The sequence below is a fragment of the Centropristis striata genome, chromosome 10, assembly GCF_030273125.1.
Source record: "Centropristis striata isolate RG_2023a ecotype Rhode Island chromosome 10, C.striata_1.0, whole genome shotgun sequence".
Classification (NCBI taxonomy): Eukaryota; Metazoa; Chordata; class Actinopteri; order Perciformes; family Serranidae; genus Centropristis; species Centropristis striata.
In genome coordinates this window covers 26,652,606-26,677,011 of record NC_081526.1, presented here as the reverse complement: position 1 = coordinate 26,677,011, position 24,406 = coordinate 26,652,606, and the positions used below count along the sequence as shown (strand labels likewise).

Below are 24,406 nucleotides of genomic sequence, written 5' to 3'. Positions count from 1 at the left end.
GATAGATTAAATAATCTCAACTTCTTAAGGGCTCTCAGATTTCAAAGTCGATGATGAAAGAGAATTGCAGGCTGAATGACAGACAGACAAACAGGGTCGATCATTGAGTCGTTAATCTTCAGGCTTTATTGGATGAAGAGTGACAGAGACACCTCCAAGCAATCAATCCTTATGTAATCTTCTCAGGCAATCCTGGTGAAGCATCAGTCATTACAACCTGCCTTTGTGAGTCTCCACCCACCCACCAACCCACACACACACACACACACACACACACACACACAAAACAAAAAAAATAAAAGAGCAACATAAACCACACCCATCCAAATCCAGCCCCAGTGAAATTCCGCCTGCTCCCTGGATGTCACCCTTAATTCCCTCTCTGTTAAATTATTCTCTTTCTTTCATAAACAAATTAGCTCACATGCATGTATGAATATTTGTGTCTCAATCAATAGACATTAATGCAGGGAGGGAAAACGCAACAGTAAAGACGTCCACAGGAGAGAGCTGACAGTAATGTGTTCAAACCTCAGTATCCATTTTTAAATTTTTAAACACTTCCATTACCACCTCTCACACCTGATCTTCACTGTCCCATGATTTGTTACAGCTTTGTGGATTCCCTACTGAGTTCTGTTCGCCCTCCCGGTAACCCGGCCTATCTCCCCACGCGCAGCCTTGCTTCTGCAGATCAATGGCACCGCATGAGGTTAGGTTTTTAATTGAGCTGTCCTGAAGGGTGGGGATGTTTTAATGAGGCCAGGTCCTGTTTTCATCGTGACCTTTGAGGCTCTGCCCTACAGGTGTCCATCCTCTAACTTAAAAGGAATGTATGGGCTTGTAGGGTTACCCAAGAGGTGTCAGACCTCACCAAGCTCCTCTGCAGAGCTTGACATTTTCACCTGAATCTAATACGCCCAGAATATTTTTTTTCTTAGCCATTACACAGGATCTGGTGTACCTTATTAACAGTGATATTCTCCAGCAAGATGAGCAGGATGTTCTGTGGTCACATGTATATGACATATATCAAGTACATCATTCACAACTTGCACTGGTTCACCAAACGTTAGCACCCGGTTAGCCTAGTCAGGTGGAGGTGTGGTGCTGATTAAAGCTGCAGTGGTCCTCTGACACTACACCCAACACTAGTTACATAGTGTTGGGTGACACCTCAAAAAATAAGTCATACTATAGTATGTAGAAATTTTTCAGGAAAAAGTCTTAAAACTTTCTAATACCCCGATACTCTCAAAATAGTCTTATTGTAGTCTGTTGATACATATAGTTGGATGGCTTTTCCAGAAATGGCAGAAAAACACAATATTTTGAGTTGTACAAAATTTGAAAAAAATTCATACTATAGCTTGTCGATTTTGGCCAAAATTGGTCAAATTTCAAAATGCCTAAAACTGCTAAAAATGGCTCAATTATAGTCTGTTGATACATATTAAAGCACAACATGGCCAGAAATTACAGAAAAACACCATGTCAATTTTGGTCAAAATTTGTCAAATTTTAGAATGCCTAAAACTGCTAAAAAAAAAAAAAAAAGGGTAAATTATAGTCTGTTGATACATATTAGAGCATAACATGACCAGAAATTACAGAAAAAACAACATATTTTGGGATGTCCGCTGTGGCATCTAGTGCAGTTTATGCAGGGTGTCCACATCCTACAGGTGTCAGGTGAGCTTTGCTTTGTAGTAAAAACTGTGATTTAATAAATATTCAAGTTGATTTGTGTTCATAGATTTTTTATGACCTCATGTGGATGTTTATGGCTGATCCTGTGGGAAATGAGGACAAATCATGCAAAGTCCTGCTCATTGATTTACATCACTGCATACAATGGTTTATGGTATTCACAATTTGGTATTTATTATTGCAAATACATGTTGTTTAATTGTTTAATATGCATGAGAATTGAGCAACAAAAAAGGCATTTGTTTTAACCCTCATTTTGTAGGGAATCAGGGGTTATGGGCAGTAGATTTTAGGGGGAGATAGCAGGTCAATAAATGCCACATAGAATAAAAAAAATGACTTAATTAATCAATTAATTTAATCTATTTCGGTTTATAATGGTTCATAACATAAATGTTCATTTCCATGTTCAACTATGCCCCATAAGTTGTTGCAGCATTTTGGTGCTGATTAAGGCTTTTTTTTATTTTTTATATTGAGAATGGATAAAAATGGTCATAAACCCCTCCAGAATATTACATCAGTACTCCAAGATCTATGGAACACCATAGAAAAGGCCATGCTGTGATTTGGTTCTAAAGACTTTGGTCATTTTGGAGATTTGTGCATTTTCAGAGAAACAGCCTTATTTTAAAGATGCCCGGGGAGCTTTACATCTTCTGAAAGTATCGGCTTTCTAGTTAGGATGGTCTGGTTGTCTTGAAGTTCAGAGGTCAGCCGAGCAACTCTAAGCACGTTGAATCATGTGTCAGTGTTATAAAGGAGCAATAATCTGCCTGTCAATGTGCAAACACAGTTTTGCATGTGCCTATTTGTCACAGCCCAGAAAAGAGGAAACCATGACTTTAAAATGAAAAGCTTTTAAAGCTAAAGAGTCAACCAGCAGGTGTTCCAATGGTAACCTCCTTGAAGCTGCTTTTAATTAGTCTTTGGCCTCTGGAGTAGCTGCCTTCACTGATGGAGAAACACTAGGATTTATTTGGAGTCATGTTTCGGGCAACCTGACAAATGTTAAGTATAATATTCACTGGTTTGTTACTCTATTTTGGTATTTAACCAACTCTGGATCACCACCCACTTAATAACTTTGCATGTCTGCCTTTGGAACGGAGCAGGTGGCATACATGCTTATCAGAGCATTTGTGGAGAAAAGGTTGCCCTCAGGGGGTTGATGTGAGACAATAGTATATTTAAAACCAAAACATGAGGTAAGTGAGATTAAAAAGTCATGTTTTCGGTGTGTTTTCTGTTTGTTTGCAGAATGAAGAATACCTTCTGTCCTGATTTCCATGAAACTTGGTGGAAAAGTAAAGCATGGATCAGTGAAGAACATATTACATTTTCAATTATTTTTTAACATTATGAGATAGGGCCTCCATGTTGCATTCATTGGATGTCAGACTAATCCGAATGAGTTTCCTGATCATATTTTATGGCTCATCTGATCCATTTTTTTTGCTCTTGGTTGTCATTTAAATACTGGAAACGGCTATCAATGTGTTGTTAAGACACTGAGCAATAAAATACAACACTTCTTGGTGTCCATATTGTTTCCGTGAATGCACCATCGGCCTTGGTGGAGGTTTGCTTTCCATTCCAAGTGCCATTTAATTGTTAATGATTTTAGATTTAGATTTTGAGAAACACTTTTGATGTCCCAGTAAATAAATAAAAAGACTGCCCATAGTGAATGATAACAAGGTCGAGATCTATTTTAGGTACTGATCTATGGTTACCGGTTATATTATGGTTACATATGGTTACATTATGGTTACTATGGTTACAGCTATAGTATGATAGCCTGTTCCTTCCTTCGGAGCCCAGTACTTGCACTGACTTGATGTGATAATGGCGAGCACTTCAGACAGTTCCTATGACTGATGTCTGGAGGGCTGATATTCAGGAAGTTCAGGAAAAGCCATTTTATGGACACTCCATTAGCTCTCCTCTGGTGCAACCCACAGGCCAAAATGTGAACTTTACACATGAGATACTGTGTATCTACCGAGCACATTTTCATCAACATGTCCTCATTCATGCTCCCGAGGGGATAGACCCCTTTGGTTTTAATAGTCTTCCCTCCAGGACAAACCCACCCTTCTCCCCGCCCATCATCACATTTGCTTCAGTGAGCATTTCCGTTATCATGGAACATAATGAATATTGCAGCAGCCTATACAGAACATATAGCTTTCAACATAACACTTTTAAACCTTTTTAAACTATTTTTCTAACTAATGTTAGATACATTTTTAAACAGCATACATTATTGAAAGTATAAAGGGTGTACAGTTGAAATAAGATGTGAAGATTCATGTCAAATATACCGCCAATAATTTATTTTCTATATATGAATTAATATTGCAAAAAAAGTGTAATTTTAATGCAGCAGGCCACATGACAGGTCTAACATTTACCATTTAATTTGAAGAGGCCCGTTTTCTGTAAATGCCAGGCCCACGTTTGTAGCCAGACTCTGGCTTTAAGGTGAAATTGCCCCCTTTGTGAGTAGGTGACCCAGTGCTGTGGGTTACTGTAGTCATATCAAAGCAGTCGTTATTTAGAAAGCTACAGAACAGAGCTAAATCCTGCTGAAGCACATCTGGAGGAGTAGCGGGAGTGTGTTTGCTCTGTAGGGATGGCCTGAATTAATAATTGTCACCTGGATGTGACTTGACAAGATGGGGATGGTTTCATACCATTCCACACAGTGCTGGTATGAAATACAAGGTTGTTGTTTTTTTCTCAAAGCCTATTAATCTATCCCTGTTGCAGGACTCCACCTTACACATTTTTCAATGTGTATTTTGAACATGAAATGCATTTTTGACGATAAGCAAAATATTACTTTTTTTTATTTTTCTTCCTAAGGTTGTATAAGAAAGGGATTGTAAAACATTAATTGTGAACACAAATATAATTCAACTAAGGAAGAATAATGGATGGCAAAAAGCAAAATAAAATATAAATATTTTCATGAGGCTAGTATAATTTGAAAAAACCCATAAGAATATAACATTATCTACACCCTCATGGTTTAATGTGTCAGTGACACATGAAGCCATATCCAGACACATAAGTGTGTTGTCAAATGTTGAAATCCAACTGTTAATAGCTTTGGGTATATTTTAATATTAGTTTAATTCACAGCACCGTAACTAGTATATCTTATCCACTATCTGAGAAGACAAATGTCTCAGTGTCCCCTGACTTTTATAATGAAAATCGTTTGTAAGTGTACCGGTATATGCTGGTAAAAAAATGCTTTTAGTCATCACTCTATGTAAACTTTAGTATACAGTATGTCCATGCATATTGCTGTACTGCAGCATGATTTTATTACACATTGTTCAGAATAACAAATGTTTTACTGTAAACCAAAGCAGTTCACCAATATCCTCAGTTATTTCTCTTGCATTCATCATTTGCCTGAGCTTTTAAATCCAGACTGATCTTGTTTCAGAAAAACAGAAAATATCCAACAGCTTGTCTTCACGGGCAGCGAAGTGAAAGCAGCACAACAGCAGCAGCAGCAGCAACAGCTTCAGTCCTTGGGTGTCAAACTGCTTCAACTACAGCACTGCTCTGCACTGTGGCGTCTCTTAGAAGTGCTCACAGGCTAATGCACAATCAATGTAGTTACACACGAGACAAAAAGACTTGAAGCATAAAACATACGCTTGTGTGTAGACAGCTGTATTGATTCAATTTGATGCGTATCTGGTCCATCAGATGCATGAGACACGCATGACTGGAAAACACGGTTAAAACATGACTGGTGTAGACAGCCTGTTAAACTGAAATAGAAATTAAAGCAGACTAACAAAAAACAAATTGGCACTTGGTGCACAAACTGCTGGCCAGCTCACTTCTGGTTTGGTGATTGATATAAAAAATACTTAGGACAAAATACTAAAGGTCACTGTCAGAGCAGTCTTGGTTATAATAATGAAAGAGTGTAAAGCTCACTAAATACTTCTTGAGCAGCATCTTGTTTGTCCAACAATGTATCCTCAGTTGTCATCACTGACTGTGTGTGACAGTAGAAGTATACTCTCCTGAAGCCAATCCATCAAATTGTTTGTATAATGTGTCTATAAATGTATATATTTTTCAATGTGTGTGTGTTCAGAAGTACATGTCCTGGAAGAGGTTTCGTCCCTTTTCAATGTAGGCCTCCTTCTCCTGTGAGGACATCTGCTCCACCAGCTCTGGCCTCTGGCTGACCTCTCGGTACGAGAACTGCCGCCCTCCCACCATCACCATTGGCTCATCCCCCACCTCCTCAAACTCATCATCGTCCTCTTCCTCCTCCTCGGCCCGATGAGCAGCTGCTGCGGGGGGAGGACCTGAGGGAGAGTCGTCGTCCGACTCGCTGGTGTCGCTCTCTGAGTCGCTGGCGTTAGCTGTGGCAGAGGTGAGCCCCTTAACAGAAGCGCTCGATCCGCCTCCACCTCCACCTCCACCTCCACCTGCCACAGCCCTCTTTTCATGGATGAGCAGGGCGCGCATGACTTCCTCGTTTTCATCCGGCTGACCAATCCCAAAACCAGCTGCTCCATCCTGGGCTCCGGGTACAACTTCTCCACCTGTAGAAACAAAACAATATATTAATTTCTAAAATCATTCTTTCTAATAACTTCTTCTGGACCTTTAAACATTTTAAATCATGTCTAATCACTTAAATTATGCCTGGAACATGACGTCAAGATACTTTACTGAAACCACATCAAGCTTTCGGATTTCATGTCTGTTTCCAGGCTCCAAAGGGCAACGAGATGATTACAGACAGATGCACCTCAGAGACAGGACGCTCAGAAGGCATAATTCATTCAATTTCCACAGGAATAGATTTTATTAATGAGTAATCCTTGCTCAGCCATGCACTAATCAAGCCTCTGATTATTTCAATTAAGCAATTACTGCTCAATGGGATTCTGGCCAGGCCTGATTGCTGCATGCCCTTGGGTGTAGAAACAATGTCAGAATGAGATAGCCTGGTGTAGGACCACGCCGACGGTGGGAGATAACCTGGGTTGACCTGTGATAGCCTGTTTTGACAACAAAGCAAAAACTGATTCGAATTTAAGGTCACAGAAACAGTTTGGACCCGGACTGGGCTTGTCTCTGTCCACCCCCATCACCATCTTACAACTGGGAAACCCAGTGCATTTAGCAAGCCTCAAACCATGGACAGACAAGAGCAAGTTGTAGGGCTGGGCCATATGACCAAACTCTTCTACCTGGTAAAGATCATTCATGTAAACAAACAGTGCCTCTCTAGTCCGTTTTTTTTAACAAAACATATCGTTATATTGCTCTGCCCTAACAAGTCAGGGTTTTTTTTAAATGTAAGAAAGATTACATTATTTGTAAGGCATCAAGATGTAAATTAGTATATTAGAGTCTAGATTAATTCCACAAGTTGACTTTTTATTTCACCAAAGTAGCCAAGATGGTGGTATGTGTATGCAAAATGATATTCTTTATACTCTTTCTTAATACACAGCACTGTGGAAATAGTGCTGGCTGTGTGAGACTACCCTCAGAATATAATGTTACAAATGTTTTGCAAGAAAACTTCACTTACGGTTCTTGAGGGTGTCAGGCTCGCTGTAAGCACCCTGCACGGTGCTCTGGGTCAACCAGACCGGCCTCTCCTTCGGTGCCTTGCCTTCGCTGGCCTGCTTCTGCTGCTCTTCCTGCTCCTCCATGCTGATGACCACATTCTGGGTGTACAGGTCAGCGTAGGCTGAGCCTTTGTTGGACCAGGCTTCGCGGTGTGGGCCCGAGTTTGCACCGGCTGCTGCAGCACGTTCACGGCTACAGGAGAGATTCAATAAATATGCTTTAAACAATGATCTACAACAGTTTGATTAATGTGTAAACTTAAAAAATTGAGTGTGCAATGTAGACAAGCTAAAAATGTTTCATTACTGTGGCTCAATAGAATAGAATTCCATTGTGGAACAAATGGTTATTAAGTTGAGCCAACACCACTGAGGTCTTTATTGCAGTTAACAGAGGTTAACTCTAATTTGTTGCCGGTAAAACTGCTCCAGGATGTGACTCTGGAGAATGGCGTGATGCTAACTGAGGGGAAAAAGTATTTATAAGTAGTAAGTAGTCTGGGAGGGTTGTCAGGAGCTGACCTCTGTTTGAGGGCAGGAATCTCAGCAGGCTCAGGCTCCAGCAGGTCTTGGGACAAGTTAACGTCCTCAGTCTCACGTAGGAGAGCATAGATGGGTTCGATCTGCTCGTTGAAGCGTGCCACTAGTGTCCTGCCGTCAGGACACACAGACGCGTCCTCTTCCACTTCTGTCTGGCAGAAGGTGCAGCGGAATGTACCTGTGGGTTAAGAACAAACTGTGTTGAAAACAATTATTTGGGGATGTTTTGGTAATCTAACTAGCCAAAGCACATACTGAGTATTTCATCACACTGTGTGTGCCCTTATCAGATATATCCCACATGGTATGAAATGCCTGCTAGAGAGGCAAAAGGTCTGCCACAATAAACAACTATAATATACGACAACCCAATCCCCGGATTGGGCTTGCGTACGACAATTCTACTCCTTAAAGAATTGTCACTAGCACTAATTGATGCACTAATAGCTCTTATTGCACTATACCTTGATTGCCTTTATTCTTCCTGTAAGTCGCTTTGGATAAAAGCGACTGATAAATGACTAAATGTAAATGTAATAATATCTGCTGTGAGTCTGGGCTTTTATATAGGCGACCATGTCCTCTTTCACTGACATTGTGGATTTGAAAACAATCCTTCAATCTCAGTCCCTCTTACCATTCAACATCCTTCTGAGAAGTGTACTTCTACCCAAACCCAACAAAACCTTGTTGTTAAAGACACTAAAAGTTTTTATTTTTTATTTTCTGTGGATACTTTTTGCATTGCATAGCATTTGCGAGGGCTTTGGGACCTGCTTCCTACCAGTAAGAGAAGGGCATGTTTGGCCATCTGCTTCTCTGGCTGTTTTAGTTTCATATATGGGAACCGTTCCAGCATTACGGACCCCATATCTGCCTTGTGTCTGTGTGTGTGCGTGTGTCTGCGTATGACAGAGACAAAAATGATTGTGTGTGTGGAGGGTGTAAGAAAAAGTCAGGAAAAGAAAGCTACATACAGTAGTGTTCAATATAATAGCAGTCCAATGTGACTAACCAGAGGAATCCAGGTTTTTAGTAGATGTTTTATTGCTACATGGCAAACAAGGTACCAGTAGGTGCAGTAGATTCTCAGAAAACCAACAAGACCCAGCATTCGCAATATGCAGCTCTTAAGGCTGTGCAATTGGGCAATTAGTTGAAAGGGGTGTGTTCAAAAGAATAGCAGTGTCTGCCATTGACTTTACAAACACAAAACTATTTTGAACAAACTTTTTTGTTTCTAGGATTTAGCAATCCTGTGAATCACTAAACTAATATTTAGTTGGATGACCACAGTTTTTTATAACTGCTTCACATCTGTGTGGATGGATTCAACCAACTTGTGGCACCTTTCAGCTGTTATTCCACTCCAAGATTCTCTAACAACATTCCACAATTAATTTACATTGCTTGGTTTTGCTTCAGAAACAGCATTTTTGATGTCACCCCACAAGTTCTCAATTGGATTAAGATCCACTCCATAACATCAATGTTGTTGGTTTGGAACCAAGATTTTGCTGGTTTACTAGTGTGTTTGGGGTCATTGTCTTGTTGAAACACCCACTTCAAGGGTATGGCCTCTTCAGCATAAGGCAACATGACCTCAAGTATTTTGACATATGCAAACTGATCCATGATCCTTGGTATGTGATAAATAGGCCCAACATCATAGTAGGAGAAACATGCCCATATCATGATGCTGCACCACCATGCTTCACTGTGTACTGTGGCTTGAATTCAGAGTTTGGGGCTCGTCTAACAAACTGTCTGCGGCCCTTGGACCCAAAAAGAACAATTTTACTCTCATCAGTCCACAAAATGTTCCTCCATTTCTCTTTAGGCCAGTTGATGTGCTCTTTGGCAAATTGTAACCTCTTCTGCACATGCCCTTTTTTTAACAGAGGGACTTTGCGGGGGATTCTTGTAAATAGATTAGCTTCACACAGACGTCTTCTAACTGTCACAGCACTTCCAGGTAACTCCAGACTGTCTTTGATCATCCTGGAGCTGATCATTGGCTGAGCCTTTGCCATTCTGATTATTCTTCCATCCATTGTGATGGTTGTCTTCCGTTTTCTGCCACGTGTCTCTGGTTTTGCTCTCCATTTTAAAGCATTGGAGATCATTTTAGCTGAACAGCCTATAATTGTTTGCACCTCTTTATAAGTTTTCCCCTCTCCGATCAACTTTTTAATCAAAGTACGCTGTTCTTCTGAACAATGTCTTGAAGGACCCATTTTCCTCAGGCTTTCAAAGAGAAATGCATGTTCAACAAGTGCTGCTTCATCCTTAAATAGAGGCCACCTGATTCACACCTGTTTTTTCACAAAATTGATGACCTCACTGATTGAATGCCACATATATTTTTGAACACACCCCTTTCAACTAATTGCGCAATTGCACAGCCTTAATAGTGTGCATATCACGAATGCTGGGTCTTGTTGGTTTTCTGAGAATCTACTGCACCTACTGCTACCTTGTTTGCCATGTAGCAATAAAAAATCTACTAAAAACCTGGATTCATCTGGTTAGTCACATTGGACTGCTATTGTTTTGAACACTACTGTATATAAGTAGAAGAAATTATAAAAACTTTTTTTAATGCAAAACTTAAAAAACTAAAATTCAGCCAAACTGTTGGATGGACCTAAATGTCAGGTGAATGAGTAGAAAAAAAAAAAATATGTGTTCTACAAAGAGAGGAGGGTACATTCAGAGAGCAACGTGTGAAAATTCGGAGCTGAAGGGTTTTTGGCTCTCCTTTGTGGGTCAGAATGAGCTGGGAGAGCAGTAATGTCATTGCCGATCCCTGTGAGGTCAAGCTGAGTGTTGCTCGCCCTGAAGAAGCAACCAGTCCATCAGACTACCGCTGTGTGAGCTCCAGGTATTCTTTTTGTCAGCCCCTGTCAGTGCAGTGTTACTGCCTCAGTAGCAACATTTGATACCAGTTAAGATACGTTGAAACAAGAGACATGCACAAATGTGTCCCCAGGAAGAAGCTGACAGTAACAAACCAGTGCTAGGAAGCTGGGAATGCAGACTTTTCCAGTTTGTAATCTACGCTGACTATCAAATGTATTTATCCAGTGTGGTGTCCTAATTATTCTTTGTTGTTTTCTTTCTTACGGGTGAGCCTTAAAACTGACTTAACACGTTGTGATGAACATTTTAGGATGCTGGGTGTTTTCTGCGTTATTGAGCTGAAACAGTGTGAAACAGCTTCATCACTTCTAATTAAGAAAGATTTTTATACTAAAAATAAACAGGGCTTTAACACCATTATTAAATTGTCACATATATACTAGTTAATGTGTATCTTACGTCATAATAGCATGCTTTTGAAGCAAAAGCAGAGTTGTTTTAAGAAGAATAATTACTTCTACAGCATTTAAACAGTATCAAATCTATTCCAGGTACTGTAGTAACTGCACTGCAGCTCAGCCTCCCAGCTAATGTGGAAGAAAATAAACATCTGTGGAAGGCCCAACTGCACAACACATGGCATACATAAATTCAATATGGGATTAATATTCAATAAGAAACTAAAAGCCTAGTTTTCAGATTCCCATTCAGTCAAAAAAAAACTAAACCGATTATTTGCCCAACTGAAACAGAGATTTTAATTTAAACAGTGACCCCTTTAAAGCTTGTCTTTGCTGACCTCCAGTGGTTTCACTTGTTGTTTGTTGCTGCAGTTAGGTACAGGTGCAACATCACTGTTGGCAACAGGCCCACCAACTACACCTTTCAATGATTGTGAACAGGCTTGAAACTTTTACCAACAGAGTGGGCAGCAATACACAGCTTTTCAGCCTGATTGTTTGTTTTAAACACTTGTGTAGCACAAGCTCTTTTGGTTTCCTAGCAACAGTGCTAGCCAACAACTTTTGGATTGGCACACCAAGTAAGCATGGGGTTGGTTCTGACAGACATGGCTGCAGTTTATGATTGAACACAGTTTAGAGGAAGTATGGAACAAACGCCATTTTCACCAAAAGCACAATATTCTGTTTTAGCATTATTATTCAATTTAAATGCAGTTTTAGCAAACAACATGAAGCAAATGTTTATCCTTGCCATACCCAGAAATTCCGAGTAGAGGACCAGAAAAAAATATCTTCAGTGATATGCGAGTCCTATGCTCAGACAATTTTATATAATCATGAAAACTGTCATTTGAATTAAGGGAAACTGGATTACAACTTCCCTCACATCTTGCTGAATGGTTTTAGCACTGAAATGTTTCTAAAGCCTTTAACACAATTTCTGGCACAATGTGAACACAGCTAAGAACTAAAGTTGTGAATATCTACACAGAAGGCTTTCAGATTTCAGTGGGCCTACCTGATTCCGACTAAGCTAAGTAAGCACTCGTTACTTAAGAGGTCATGTCTGGGTTATGTCAATCAACTTATTATTTCAAAACCAAGTGGGAATCCATGTCTGCCCTAATACCATGGTTTTTTAGTTTCATCTTCCCTTTGAATTCCGCATAGCCCCAACAACACTCTGCCTGAGAGGATTAAGACTTACAGGCTCTGTAACTCACATCTAAAACACAACATAACAGAAAATGCCTAAAATATATATAAAGTAATGTAATGCTGATTAAAAAGCTAGGCTTTAGGCAGCTGCCAGTCAATACTGGGGCAGGGAGAGTATAAGAATGATATTTCACTTAAGGCTGATTGTTTTAATAGCAAGTAGTTAGAATACGCTTCAAGACAATTTTTAATGTCCCAACTTCTTTGTAACCGGGGTTTTACCTAAGACATCAGAGGTAAGTAAGTCTAAGTAAATCTAAGTCTAATCATAATAACATACCAAGCTAAATAGTTAACATACATGTCCATATTACTGCCGGAATACATTTAAAATTTAAGCATATTGAAGATCAACGACACCAATGTGCAAGCCAGCTGTTGAAAATTAGTCCTTTACTCAATGTTTACCTGTCATGGGGTCAAACAGCTGGTTGGCCTCTAGGTCTGTGAAGGTGGAGAAGCAGCAGGGACACCGAAAGGAGGCACGGTTGGTCGAATCTCTCTCATCTGTCTCAATGCGCCGTCGCATGTGATCCAATTTATACTTGACGACGTTGACCAGTACCCTGAAAAAAAAGGTCAGGTCAGTAACGCTTTATAGTATGTGTCATGTTGACATGGGAGGATAAATTGTTTTTCATGTGGATAACAAAATAAAGAATAATGTGTATGTTCTCTACATAATAATAATAGTGTGTGGCACCTATCAACTATCACTCATATGTAATTTAAAGAGTAGTTATCATATTGGTACATGTCTTGGAAGAAGAGCCTAGGATGGTTACATTTTAACAAATTGTTTTGGGATCACCACATCCAAACATTGCTGATATTAGATGTTGACAATGCCAATAGCTGATTGGTGGGTGCCTGGTGTCACCCATGGGGTTTTCCATCAGAAATACACCACTTCCTTAAATGCATGTTCAAATTGAAAGGTGTTAGGTGAGATAGTGCCAAACTCTGCTTGTTATGACATAAAGTCATTGTGTGTAACTGTGTCTATTATCTACACTGTTGCAATGCAGACCAAAAAATAACCACCTGTAGTTGATGAAGTAGTAGTTGTGACGTGTTGTCTTGCCATCAGGAGCTGTTTCCACTCTCATGCGGCACTTGACAAACTTGTCGGCCTTCAGGGTGTTGAGTACAGAGCGCAGCTGTTTACGATCAAACTTAAGCAGCTCCAGCATGTCCTCCTCACGTACACATGGGTTGCGAATGAGCACATCCAGGGCCAAGGCATGGTCTACTCCATAGAAACCCCTCACAACCTGCTTGGCTAGCCGCTTAAGCGCTGCAGGGACCTCGGTCAGTAGCTCTGGTTCTATCATCTTCTGCTGTGGAGAGAGATGAGATGAACATTAGAGGAGCAGGACAAAGGAGGAGTAACGAATTCTAAGTTAAGCAGAAATTAGTAACGTGAGGTAACATTAAATAACCTTCTAATAACTTAAAGCTTGGGATAGCTTTACATTTTGAGGGAAATGAGAGACTGAGCAGCATGTTTATAACTTGCGGATGGAAATTAGAAGGGAGGAAAGATCATATATCCAAAAACGTTCATTCGTCTTTGATTTTTTTTTTCTTTATAGACAGATTGCTTTAACACAGTAACACTGCGACAATGACTAATTTTTTAAATTATCATCTCTTGTTGAGGTTTGCCTCCGAAGTTTATCTGTTCATTTAAAAGGATCCCCATTAGCTGACACTAAGAAGAAAGCTAGTCTTCCTGGGGTCCAGACAATATTTTTTTAATAGAGTATGACATGTGATATGTCATTATAAAAATATATAAAAATGAAAAAAAATAAGAAAATAAAAAGAAAGCATTATACAGTCTTGTATCACATAGCCCAACCACACTCAAATAAAATGATGATATAGTTAAGGTGTTGACATCAAATACATTCTTAATCTTTTTTTAAAACCAGCTTTTCCCTTAATTTCACGGACCTCACCTGGAGGACTGTTCCAAAGCATAATTGACCTGTAAAATGCTGGCAACTTCATATAGACAGTCTTAGGTAGTGGTAGAGTAATAAGCCCACTATTCGCCCCTCGGGTGTTGTAAGAAGAAGAGTATTTGAGCGGTAAATTATATTATTATAAAAAGATTTAGGAGTCTCAGTATTAATTATTTTATGCAAGTATATTAGTACATTAGCAGATAGTCTATCCTTGACTCTTAACCAGGTGAGACGTCCATGCATTTCTACAACACTAGTTCTTGGAGAGCAACCAACAACCAGTCTTCAGCCTTATTTTGAGCCCCTTGTAATTTGTTTATAAGACTGTAGGATGCAGCAGACCATACAACTGAACAGTAATTAAGATGACATAAAACCAATGGACAAACTAGTTGATGAAGTTTAAACTACTTGATGGTGTTTAACACTGTCAGACCTGACAAACAAACCAGCTGTTGGACAGTGGAAGCAACTTATCTTAGCTTAGCTTAACCAAAGCTACATAGACTCCAACAACTCAATAACTAATGATGGTTGGCAAGCTATCGGTAAAGATAGGCTACTTTGGTAAGGTAGTACGTTAACTTTAAAGTCGCTTTACCACTATCTTTACATAACCCAACCTTTCCGTGTTACCTCCAGTTAACTTTATACTAAACGTTTCAGCTAGCATGCAGTCAGATGCAGAAAACCGTTAGCGGCGTCTTACCCGATACTTTACACGTTATGCTCCACCAGTCCGCTCACAGCCACCGCTCCTTAGGTCATTGCAGAGTAAGCTGACTTCGTCTCTATCAAACACAACTAAAGTTCATAAGAGTAAGTACTTGTGAATATTTAAACTCACAGGCTAGCTAGCATGCTTCATGGCTTATTTTGAGACGATATCCCCGGAAATAAAACCAAAACCGCAACAAAGGTTTTCCAGTTTCATTCAACAGCCAATAGGAGCAAAGCACTGTTGATTGACATGCTTTATGACGAATGGCTTTCCTTTCTGTCTATTTTAATAATAGCCAATAGAAGTAAAGGAATATTGATTGATGTAAATTTTGACGAATGCCTGTGCTTTGTGGTTCTTTATTAATTTTATACCAATCAGATGAGACAAATACGATTTGCAGGCGGGGTTTCCACTGTTTTCTTCCGGAACGCCACTGTCATCAAAAAATGGCTTCTCTTGACAGGGTAAAAGTATTAGTTTTAGGAGATTCCGGTAAGTTAAGTTCCTTTTTCGCAATCCAGACGTGCCTGCTTATTTGTAAATGTATGTGTTTGTTGTGGGTGATAATCAGCCGGTTTGCAGTTGTCGTAATATTTAATTAAAGGACCTCAAACTCTTGTCAAAGTCTGTTGTAGTGTCTCTGTCAACCTGCTTACTGAAACAACATGTCGTGTGTAACTGGTGGATTCGGGATAAAGGTGGACCGGCACTTAACTACATTAATCGCACTTTTTTAAAAACATGTATTCACACTGCCCAGTGACAACCTTAAGTGGTGAATTTACGTGTCAGAAGACTGCTAAGTGTAGGACAAATCAACACCAAAATTTGAAATTACATAGAAATATGATTGCCGAATTAAAAATACACACCCAACAGCTCATTGAAGACGTTCTACAACAGATATGCTTTGATAGGAACAAAGGGCATGTTACACTGGCCTGTATGTACAATACATTTATAGAGATAGACTTATTATTATTATTATTTTTATACACTGTACCGTCTAATCGCAATGACATTATTACCATCATATCATCAGTACAATTACCATCATCTTGCCACTGTACCTTACCTACCAACTGATCTTCTTTTTAACTCTTAAGTGTCCTTGTCCTATTCTGTTTTTAACGTTGTTGTTTTATATTTATTCTACCTCAGTGATCTATCTATCTATCTATCTATCTATCTATCTATCTATCTATCTAGAGACATAAGAGTCTTCATTCTCTTTAAATCACCTGCAGTAACTTTAGAGACAAATAGCCACAAATTATGATCTAGATTATGGCAGATTGGATATTTTTGTGCCTGTGTGTCCTTGCATGATTTTATTCTTTACCCCTTCAAAATGATCAGTTATCCACCTTTCTTGTCTTCTACAGGGGTGGGCAAGTCTTCCTTGGTACATCTTCTATGTCAGAATCAGGTGTTAGGAAACCCCTCATGGACTGTTGGTTGTTCTGTGGATGTGCGGGTAAACAGACCAAGAATATAATTTACACAATTCCATTGAGATAAGGAATAAAATAGTGCTGCTGGTTTTTTAAATAACTCATACTTCCTGCAACGACTGGAAAACATATGCTAAATATTAGTTTAATATAAAATTATATGATTCACAGTGGTGGGAGAAGTATTCAGATATTTTACATGAGTAAAAATAGCAATGTCACAGTGCTGAAATACTCAGTTACAAGTAAAATTAAATGCTACATTATTGTGTTAATAACTTTAATGTTCCAGCTGGTAAGGATGGAGCTAATTTAAGTTGCTTTATACTGCTGGGTAGCTGATCCTATGTCTTTTGTATTTTGTATTCTGAATTTAAAACTAAATTTGCCTCTGAATTGTAATAGAGTAGAAGTACAGTATAAAGCAGCAGAAAATGAAAATACTCAAATAATAGTACCTCAAAAATGTATTTGAGTAAATTTACATAGTTATTTTCTTCCACTGTTGGTTAAAAATATTAATGTTAGATAAAAATGAAGAGAAAATTCACATGATAAAGATGCTTAGATGACTAAAATAAAATAACTATTCAACCACAGGTCCAAGACTACAAGGAGGGAACCCCGGAGGAGAAAACCTACTACATTGAACTGTGGGATGTTGGAGGATCTGTTGGTAGTGCCAGCAGTATCAAAAGCACCAGAGCTGTTTTCTACAATTCAGTCAATGGTAAAGATGATTTTAATTTAAAGAAATCTGAAGTCATTAGGGTTGCTGTTATTTATTTGTGTCATTTTCTGTGTTTTTTCACCCCGACAGGAATCATGCTGGTACATGATTTAACAAATAAGAAATCCTCTCAGAATCTCTACCGTTGGTCATTAGAGGCTTTAAACAGGGATTCCTCTCCAACAGGAGTTATTGTCTCAAATGGGTAAGAAGACATGTGATGATATTGTTTGTTTTCCATGGGGTGGAAAATGTATACACACTGATAAAGCTGTCACAGTAATCTATATTGAATTGTGACTGAAATTGTTGGATAATATGAAGTTAAGTCATCTTCTTTTCTCCCTGTAGTGACTATGATAGAGAACAGTTTGCTGAGAACCCAGTGCCTCTGCTGCTGATTGGCACTAAGTTTGACCAGATCCCAGAGAACAAACGCAATGAAGTTCTCACTCGGACAGCCTTCCTGTCTGAAGACTTCAACGCAGAAGAAATCAATCTCGTAGGTCAACTTTTTTTATTCCTGTAAGCTCTGTTCTTTCCAAACATGGAGGGCTGGCTTCATTTATGTGTAGAAATAGCATATTTTTGGCATGTGGTTCTGGTAAATTTGAGGACTTTTGCACTCTAAATGCTTTTGTACATGTGTATTTTATATTTTATGTTACAGAGAATAATTAGTACTTCTCAATTTAAGGTTTAAATAATTTCAGTGTGTGTGTCAGTAGCATATTTTCTAAATGTGTTGATTAACTCAGCAGGTACGTTTTTCAAATTCACAAGTGTTTTAGTACAAAAATAGAAAAGTATATCTCATCACTTTATAACTTTATAGATGAGTGGATGGAGTTTTCATATATTTTCATATATATATATATATATATATATATATATATATATATATTCCTATGTATGTGATACATGTAATAAAAAAAAATAAAAATTGAAAATTAAAAAAATATATTTCTTCTTGGGTTGATAACCCAGCAGTATGCATTATGATCTGTCACAAAAATCAAAGTGACCTATAGCAACATCGTAGCCCCTATGTATAATTAGAAAATCTGAAACTTTGAAAATGTTTTATCAGGACTGTTTTGGGTTTTTTTATACAAAAAAACCTATGCGATCAGAACAACATGAAAGAAGCCATATTCACATACACATTCTACACATATAATCAGAAGATTGAGAAATAAACTTTCTTTGAGGTTTGTGGCTGAAGTGCTATATTACTTTCCCAGGACTGCACCAACCCAAGATACCTTGCTGCAGGAACTTCAAATGCTGTGAAGCTTAGCAGGTTCTTTGACAAGGTGAGAAACCCAGAGCAAATAACTGTGAAATGCAGTTATTTTCTCTTTCTGTAGAGACTGTCTTTATAACAATATGTTAAGAAGATAATTATTCATATATATATATATATATATATATATATATATATATATATACACACACAGTTACATCTCTGAGGTGATGATGCAATGAGGAGCATAAACCATCAAATGTACTTTAGCCTCCTCCAATCTATTTATTATTATTATATATATTATTAATTATTATGTAATTTAGAATATTGTAATATTTCTGCTGTGCTCAGATCATGGTGTGATGTTTACAGAAGTGGTTTAACAGTATTTCAATTTCAATATAACACTGTATAATACTTAATCTTTTAACTTTGTCAACTATGCCTCGTCACTTTTGTAGAACATTATCAATTATAACTATTGAATGACTTGGTGTATACTGTAAGAATAATTAAGTACTGAAGTGAGAAAATCATGTAATTCCCTGTATTATTTTGTAATTTTAATATTATTGTACCAAATTTGTAATCTGTGTTTCACATTGAATTAGTATGACATTCAAGTGTGTTCAAAGTTCTCTGTTCACACATACAGTACCAGTCAAAAGTGTGGAAAATGGTTATTTTTTATTATTTTCAACATTGTAGATTAATACAGAAGACATCAAAACTATTAAAAGAACATGTATGGAATTATGTAGTAAAATTTAATTAATTCAGTTAACAGGTGCAACTTTTAAGGAGTTCATTTGTGGAATTTCTTGCCTTGTTAATGTGTTTGAGACCATTAAAGCAAAAGGTTAAAGGCTACTTTAACCTAAAATATAAAACATTCTGGTTTGTTTAACACTTATTTGTTCGCTGCATAATTCCATACGTGTACCTCTACAATGTAGAAAATATAATAAAAAAATAAACGAAAAACCCTTGAATGACAAGGTGTGTCCAAACTTTTGACTGCTACTGTACATGTGGGTATGTGAGCTTTGCATTTAAAGAAAATTCAGCCTCTCAATCTGCACCCAACAGGTAATAGAGAAGAGATATTTCACAAGAGATCCAAGCCAGGTGAGTTTTACATGTCCAGTCTCTATTTCTGATATGCTGGAAGGAAATCTTCCCCTTAAAAAAAAAAATCTAAATTCAATTGCAGTTGATGAGGATTTAATCTTAAACTGAACTGCTTCTTTAAAACGGCACGTTCCTTCCACTTTCTCCGCAGATGACGGGTTTTCCAGACCGAAAACGTTTCAACTTCAAAAGTTTGCACTATGACTGAGAAGCTGTGAACACAACAGAAGTCTGTGGTTCGGCCGTTTTCCACCACAAGTAAACCATCAAACTTGCTGTTATACTTTCTGTACCTGCTCACTACAATTTCATCTTCAGTTCTTCAGAACACTTTTTATTCCGCTGCCATGCAAAATCTTAAACTTGTGCCGTGAATATAGACTCAATATTAATAATAATAGAATAGTTAACAAGACTTGTTATTTTACAAAAGGGAGTAAAACACATTTCAGAAATGAAGAAACATGCTAAGCAAGGTGATGTAAGCAAGAACTATAAATCTACAGTGAGATTTTAAATCAAGTTTTTAATTCCACATTTGTTTTGTACAGTCACATGTAAAAAATTTACATATCCCAGCTTCATCAATTCTTTTTTCCAAAACTAAGACCATTAATTCTCAAAATGTTTGCCTTGTTATTTAATAAGCGAGGAAAGAACAATGTTCTTGGCCCCTGAGTGGCAGCTCATGCGACATTCCCCGGTCCCTTCATCACTTTTTGGATCCAGGGGAGGAAGAAACTGACTTTAGTGAAGACATGTGGATACTTGGGGTTGTTACAGTCGCCTTTTGCGGTAAAAGCTGTAATACCCTGAGGCTTGGAGTTGCAGAGAAGTGGTCCACCTGAATCACCCTTAGAAAAAAACAACAGAAAGAGTTGATTGAGTACACAGCAAAACTTTTTGATTAATAAAAGAAACCAAATTTCTCCATGTTTGCATCATTATTGATGGATTTTGTTGTAATGGTTGCTTACTCATTTGCACATTTGCTTCAAATATTGTTGAATTACCTGGCAGACCCCTCCCTTCTTTTTGTCAAACTTGGTGCATAGCATTTGTTTAGGAATGAAGACTTTCCATTTTTTTTTGCACTCAGAGGGGGATTGTATCTTCTCCGTGGCCTCCTTCAGTACGTTTGAAGCAGGCTCATCGTCTGCAGTTTGGCCCCAGCCAGCAACGGTACAGATATTGTTGGCTGGGATTTTCCCATCCTTCTCGGGCAATCCGATGGCCTTTACATATTTGTTGAGTTTGGCGTTCTCTTTCAGCTGTGAAAGAGAACAGTGTGTTTCATCAAACAGTCCTGCCAGACATTGTAATGTGTGTTTATGTACTCTTAAAGCAACAGTGAACATTTCAACCCCACATCCTTTAGTGCAGATATGTAAAATCAGCTTTAAAGGAACACTCCACCGTTTTTTCATATTAAAACATGTTATTCGGTCAAGTAAGACGAGTTGATACAGACCTCTTGCGTCTCAATGCGTGCACTCAATCGCCCTGGCGTGCGGCGCCACTTGGCTAGCACTTAGCTTAGCCCCGTTCATTCATTAGGATCCAAACAGATGGACAGTTAGAAGCGACCAAACTCCTCCACGTTTTCCCTATTTAAATACAGCTACACGAGTAGTTAAACGACCAAGTATGGCGACACAAAATAAAACGTGGCGCTTTTCGAAGCGGATAAAAAGGAGAACTATAATGTATGGCGGAATAGCACTTGGGAGCACTTCGACTCGGCGCAGTAATATCATCACTCCTGAAAAATCTTCTCCCCTCAGGAGTGATGATATTACTGCGCCGAGTCGAAGTGCTCCCAAGTGCTATTCCGCCATACATTATAGTAGCTGTATTTAAATAGGGAAAACGTGGAGGAGTTTGGTCGCTTCTAACTGTCCATCTGTTTGGATCCTAATGAATGAACTGGGCTAAGCTAAGTGCTAGCCAAGTGGCGCCGCGCGCCAGGGCGATTGAGTGCACGCATTTAGACGCAAGAGGTCTGTATCAGCTCGTCTTACTTGACCGAATAACATGTTTTAATATGAAAAAACGGTGGAGTGTTCCTTTAACTCTACACAAGACATTCTGAAAAACTGAAACTGAAATTATAAAAGCAGACACATTTTTTTAAAACACCTACATTTTCATATGAAAAATTACAGTTTTTGTTTACCTCAAGTAACATGATATCATTATCGAATTGTCCAGTGAAGTCTGGATGCTGATGGTACTTAGCCACTTGGATCCTTTGCTGACTTTTCTCTTTCTTGCGTATGTCATGTGCTCCAAGCACCACCGTCAAGGGCTCAGAACTGACAAACAAGGGCACAAATAGTTTAATAATATTTAGTTATACTTATACAAATACACTTTTTCTTATGTAACTGCAATGACTTATGATTTAAATGAATACAAATGTAAAATGAGCCAGCTCACTGGGCTTCTCTGGTACATATGTGGCAGAGGCTACCTTAAAAGGTGCCACCGGCCACCATTGGGAATTCATTCACACACTGATGAACGCAGCATTAGGAGCAATTTGGGGTTCAGTATCTTGCTTGTAGGCTGTTTTTTTGTAAAACAGTAAATTTGAAAATTGATGGATAACAATAATAATTATCTTTTAGCAATTAAAATATAATTTCAGTTAAAAAGCTTCTATATGCTGGTGTATAAACCATTACAGAAACAAACAAAAAAAATTTGGTAATTACTAATGCTGTTAATTTAGGATGGCTGTGGCACAAGCAGGTGGTCTCATAAATTTGTTAAGCACTGTACATTCATGTCATATGATATATGAATAAATTTGTTAAAATAATAAATAAAATAAATCAACAAACAAATCCTCTGTTAAAGATGTATGAAATAAATACTAAGTTATGGGAATAAAACAATTATTTAAATGCAAATAATTAACTTGTAGGTTGATTGTGACATCGTGAACATGGTTTAGTTTTTCATGTGGCTCTTTGATTCTGCATTGACTCACTTTTTGCAGTGTGCTGCAGTTAGAACAAAATCCTCTCGAATAAGTATCCCACCACATGTATGGTGTCCACGAATCTGGAGCGATGCCATGTAGGGTCTGGAATGAGGCTTTGAAACCTTCCCATGCACTATGCCACTCTCAGAAGCCCCTTACACGAGGAAAGAAGGTAAATCAATACACAGATATAACACAATATAAATCATCAACAGCCAAACTACTATTTGGTATTATTAAGGAACAAATTAAGTAAAAATAAGATACTAGCATGGCATTTAAAGAAATTTAATTTAATTTTACCAGAGTGGGAGAGAAGCTGAACCAAAATGAAAAGGCAGTATGCGTGGATCATGGTCGCTTTGTAGAAGTAAAATCTGAACAGTGTGTCTGGCTCTGCTCCCCCTACCACCTTTTGTAGTAGACCATCTCACTCCCACAACGGAAACTTTGTGGGCAGGTGTCATTCTTGCACAGAAGACAAATCACACCTTCCATACTGCAGCATGAGCAAGACCCCTTTTACAAAAGCAGATAAAACTGACAACTTGACATTTGAGTGAGTCCATGCACATGTACATTGTTGTTAATTCACCAATAATCTAAATGTGTAGCACTTAAATGTATTGCACTCTGGCTTATACCCTGCCTCACTACAAAACAATATTGAGATTTAAAAGTAAAAAAAAAAACATTTGAAAAGTTAAATTTAATAGTATCAATAGGAGTTTATATATCCTACCCACAAAAACAGAAAGGTCCGTATGTACTGTGGAGAACTACAAATATAGGCATGCTCCTTTTTTAAACATAGGCTGTATTTACTCTAAGGGGGGAGAGTTGGGGTAAAAGGTAACGGTGAAGTGGAAAACTATGAACTAAGGCCACAGTAACCACAATGCGAACAAACGTGTTCAGACCTCGGACACTGAACCACACACTCACATTGAGGTGTAACTTTCTTTTTCTTGTTTCTGTGTAGGAGGGCTAATAGGGACTTTTTCATGTCTGTGCCGAAGGGCCCATTATCTTCCAATCCGCTCATGTTGGCCACACACTTGTTCTGGGGATGTAGGAGAATGTCGTCTCATTATTGTTTTCTCAATAAATTATCATGGCAAGAGTATTATTAAACACATGAAACAAAAAAGAGCAGCAATGGCTTTTCAGGGGAACTGCTAAGCCTTATACAGCATATGCCATTGTGCCTACTGGCCACTAGGTGGAGCTTTAGGCATTAAGTGTGCACAACCTATACTTAGGAAAGAAAATAGCAGTCTAGTCCTCATAAAGCCTGCCTTTCTTCTAATATCTAGTGTAACATGTTCATGTTTGTGGGGATGGTTGTTCCGTAAATTAAAATAATAATGCCCAGTATGTCTATTTGGAGTCATCAGTTACTGCCAGGTCAAAAACGACAGCCCATTTGATTTTTATTATGAAGATGAAAAAAAATTCTGCAGTTATTGCTTACCCCTGAGTCATATGGAGAAGAACTTGGCAGAGACAATAGGTCCATCACATCTCAACTTACATTTTAAAACATATTAAGTTAACACTTACAAAACATTCTAGGTTATTCAGAGCTTCCCTGGTGGTGCTTCATTGTCCTTTCAGGCCTTGTGATTTCATGTAAGTAATTCTAATGTTTTGTCAATCTAAGAGAAGTGTTTGTTTGGCCCTCACATGCAGTCAGACAGAGCGACAGACTGTAGACAATACCTTACAAATG

General features: G+C 38.3%; 3 protein-coding genes across 4 annotated transcripts; 1 reads left to right on the top strand and 2 right to left on the bottom strand.

Annotated features, from left to right (window-relative positions):
* Positions 1-5,025: 5,025 nt before the first annotated feature.
* On the bottom strand, positions 5,026-15,307 carry gtf2e1 (general transcription factor IIE, polypeptide 1, alpha). Of its 2 annotated transcripts, none has more exons than XM_059342155.1 (6): positions 15,107-15,307; positions 13,469-13,764; positions 12,833-12,990; positions 7,863-8,058; positions 7,301-7,533; positions 5,026-6,299 (listed from the first exon to the last, which is right to left on the bottom strand). In XM_059342155.1, the coding sequence occupies exons 2-6, from the start codon at positions 13,756-13,758 to the stop codon at positions 5,839-5,841; spliced, it is 1,338 nt and encodes a 445-aa protein (XP_059198138.1). In that variant the 5' UTR covers positions 13,759-13,764; positions 15,107-15,307; the 3' UTR covers positions 5,026-5,838. The 2 variants fall into 2 exon arrangements, with proteins under 2 accessions (XP_059198138.1, XP_059198139.1); XM_059342156.1 differs by having other exon boundaries at positions 13,469-13,761.
* A 208-nt stretch (positions 15,308-15,515) lies between these two features.
* On the top strand, positions 15,516-20,614 carry rabl3 (RAB, member of RAS oncogene family-like 3). The gene is made up of 8 exons (XM_059343620.1): positions 15,516-15,613; positions 16,507-16,598; positions 17,176-17,305; positions 17,396-17,510; positions 17,657-17,807; positions 18,550-18,621; positions 19,644-19,682; positions 19,837-20,614. Exons 1-8 carry the CDS (start codon positions 15,568-15,570, stop codon positions 19,891-19,893), a joined length of 702 nt encoding a protein of 233 aa, XP_059199603.1. The 5' UTR covers positions 15,516-15,567; the 3' UTR covers positions 19,894-20,614.
* LOC131979583 (granzyme E-like) lies at positions 20,320-23,131 on the bottom strand. Its single transcript, XM_059343619.1, has 5 exons — positions 22,978-23,131; positions 22,681-22,828; positions 21,862-22,000; positions 20,699-20,956; positions 20,320-20,539 (listed from the first exon to the last, which is right to left on the bottom strand). Exons 1-5 carry the CDS (start codon positions 23,027-23,029, stop codon positions 20,372-20,374), a joined length of 765 nt encoding a protein of 254 aa, XP_059199602.1. The 5' UTR covers positions 23,030-23,131; the 3' UTR covers positions 20,320-20,371.
* Between the last annotated feature and the right edge of the window lie 1,275 nt (positions 23,132-24,406).

Coding starts and splice junctions, on each gene's coding strand:
- gtf2e1 (XM_059342155.1), bottom strand. CDS start 13,758: ATGATAGAACCAGAGCTACTGACCGAGGTCCCTGCAGCGCTTAAGCGG. Junction 12,991..13,468: donor TACTACTTCATCAACTACAG/GTGGTTATTTTT, acceptor CTTTTTTTTCAG/GGTACTGGTCAACGTCGTCA. Junction 8,059..12,832: donor GCTGTTTGACCCCATGACAG/GTAAACATTGAG, acceptor CTTAACCCACAG/GTACATTCCGCTGCACCTTC.
- rabl3 (XM_059343620.1), top strand. CDS start 15,568: ATGGCTTCTCTTGACAGGGTAAAAGTATTAGTTTTAGGAGATTCCG. Junction 17,306..17,395: donor TTTCTACAATTCAGTCAATG/GTAAAGATGATT, acceptor TCACCCCGACAG/GAATCATGCTGGTACATGAT. Junction 18,622..19,643: donor TTAGCAGGTTCTTTGACAAG/GTGAGAAACCCA, acceptor TGCACCCAACAG/GTAATAGAGAAGAGATATTT.
- LOC131979583 (XM_059343619.1), bottom strand. CDS start 23,029: ATGATCCACGCATACTGCCTTTTCATTTTGGTTCAGCTTCTCTCCCAC. Junction 22,001..22,680: donor ACTGCAGCACACTGCAAAAA/GTGAGTCAATGC, acceptor CTTGTTTGTCAG/TTCTGAGCCCTTGACGGTGG. Junction 20,957..21,861: donor ATGATATCATGTTACTTGAG/GTAAACAAAAAC, acceptor TCTCTTTCACAG/CTGAAAGAGAACGCCAAACT.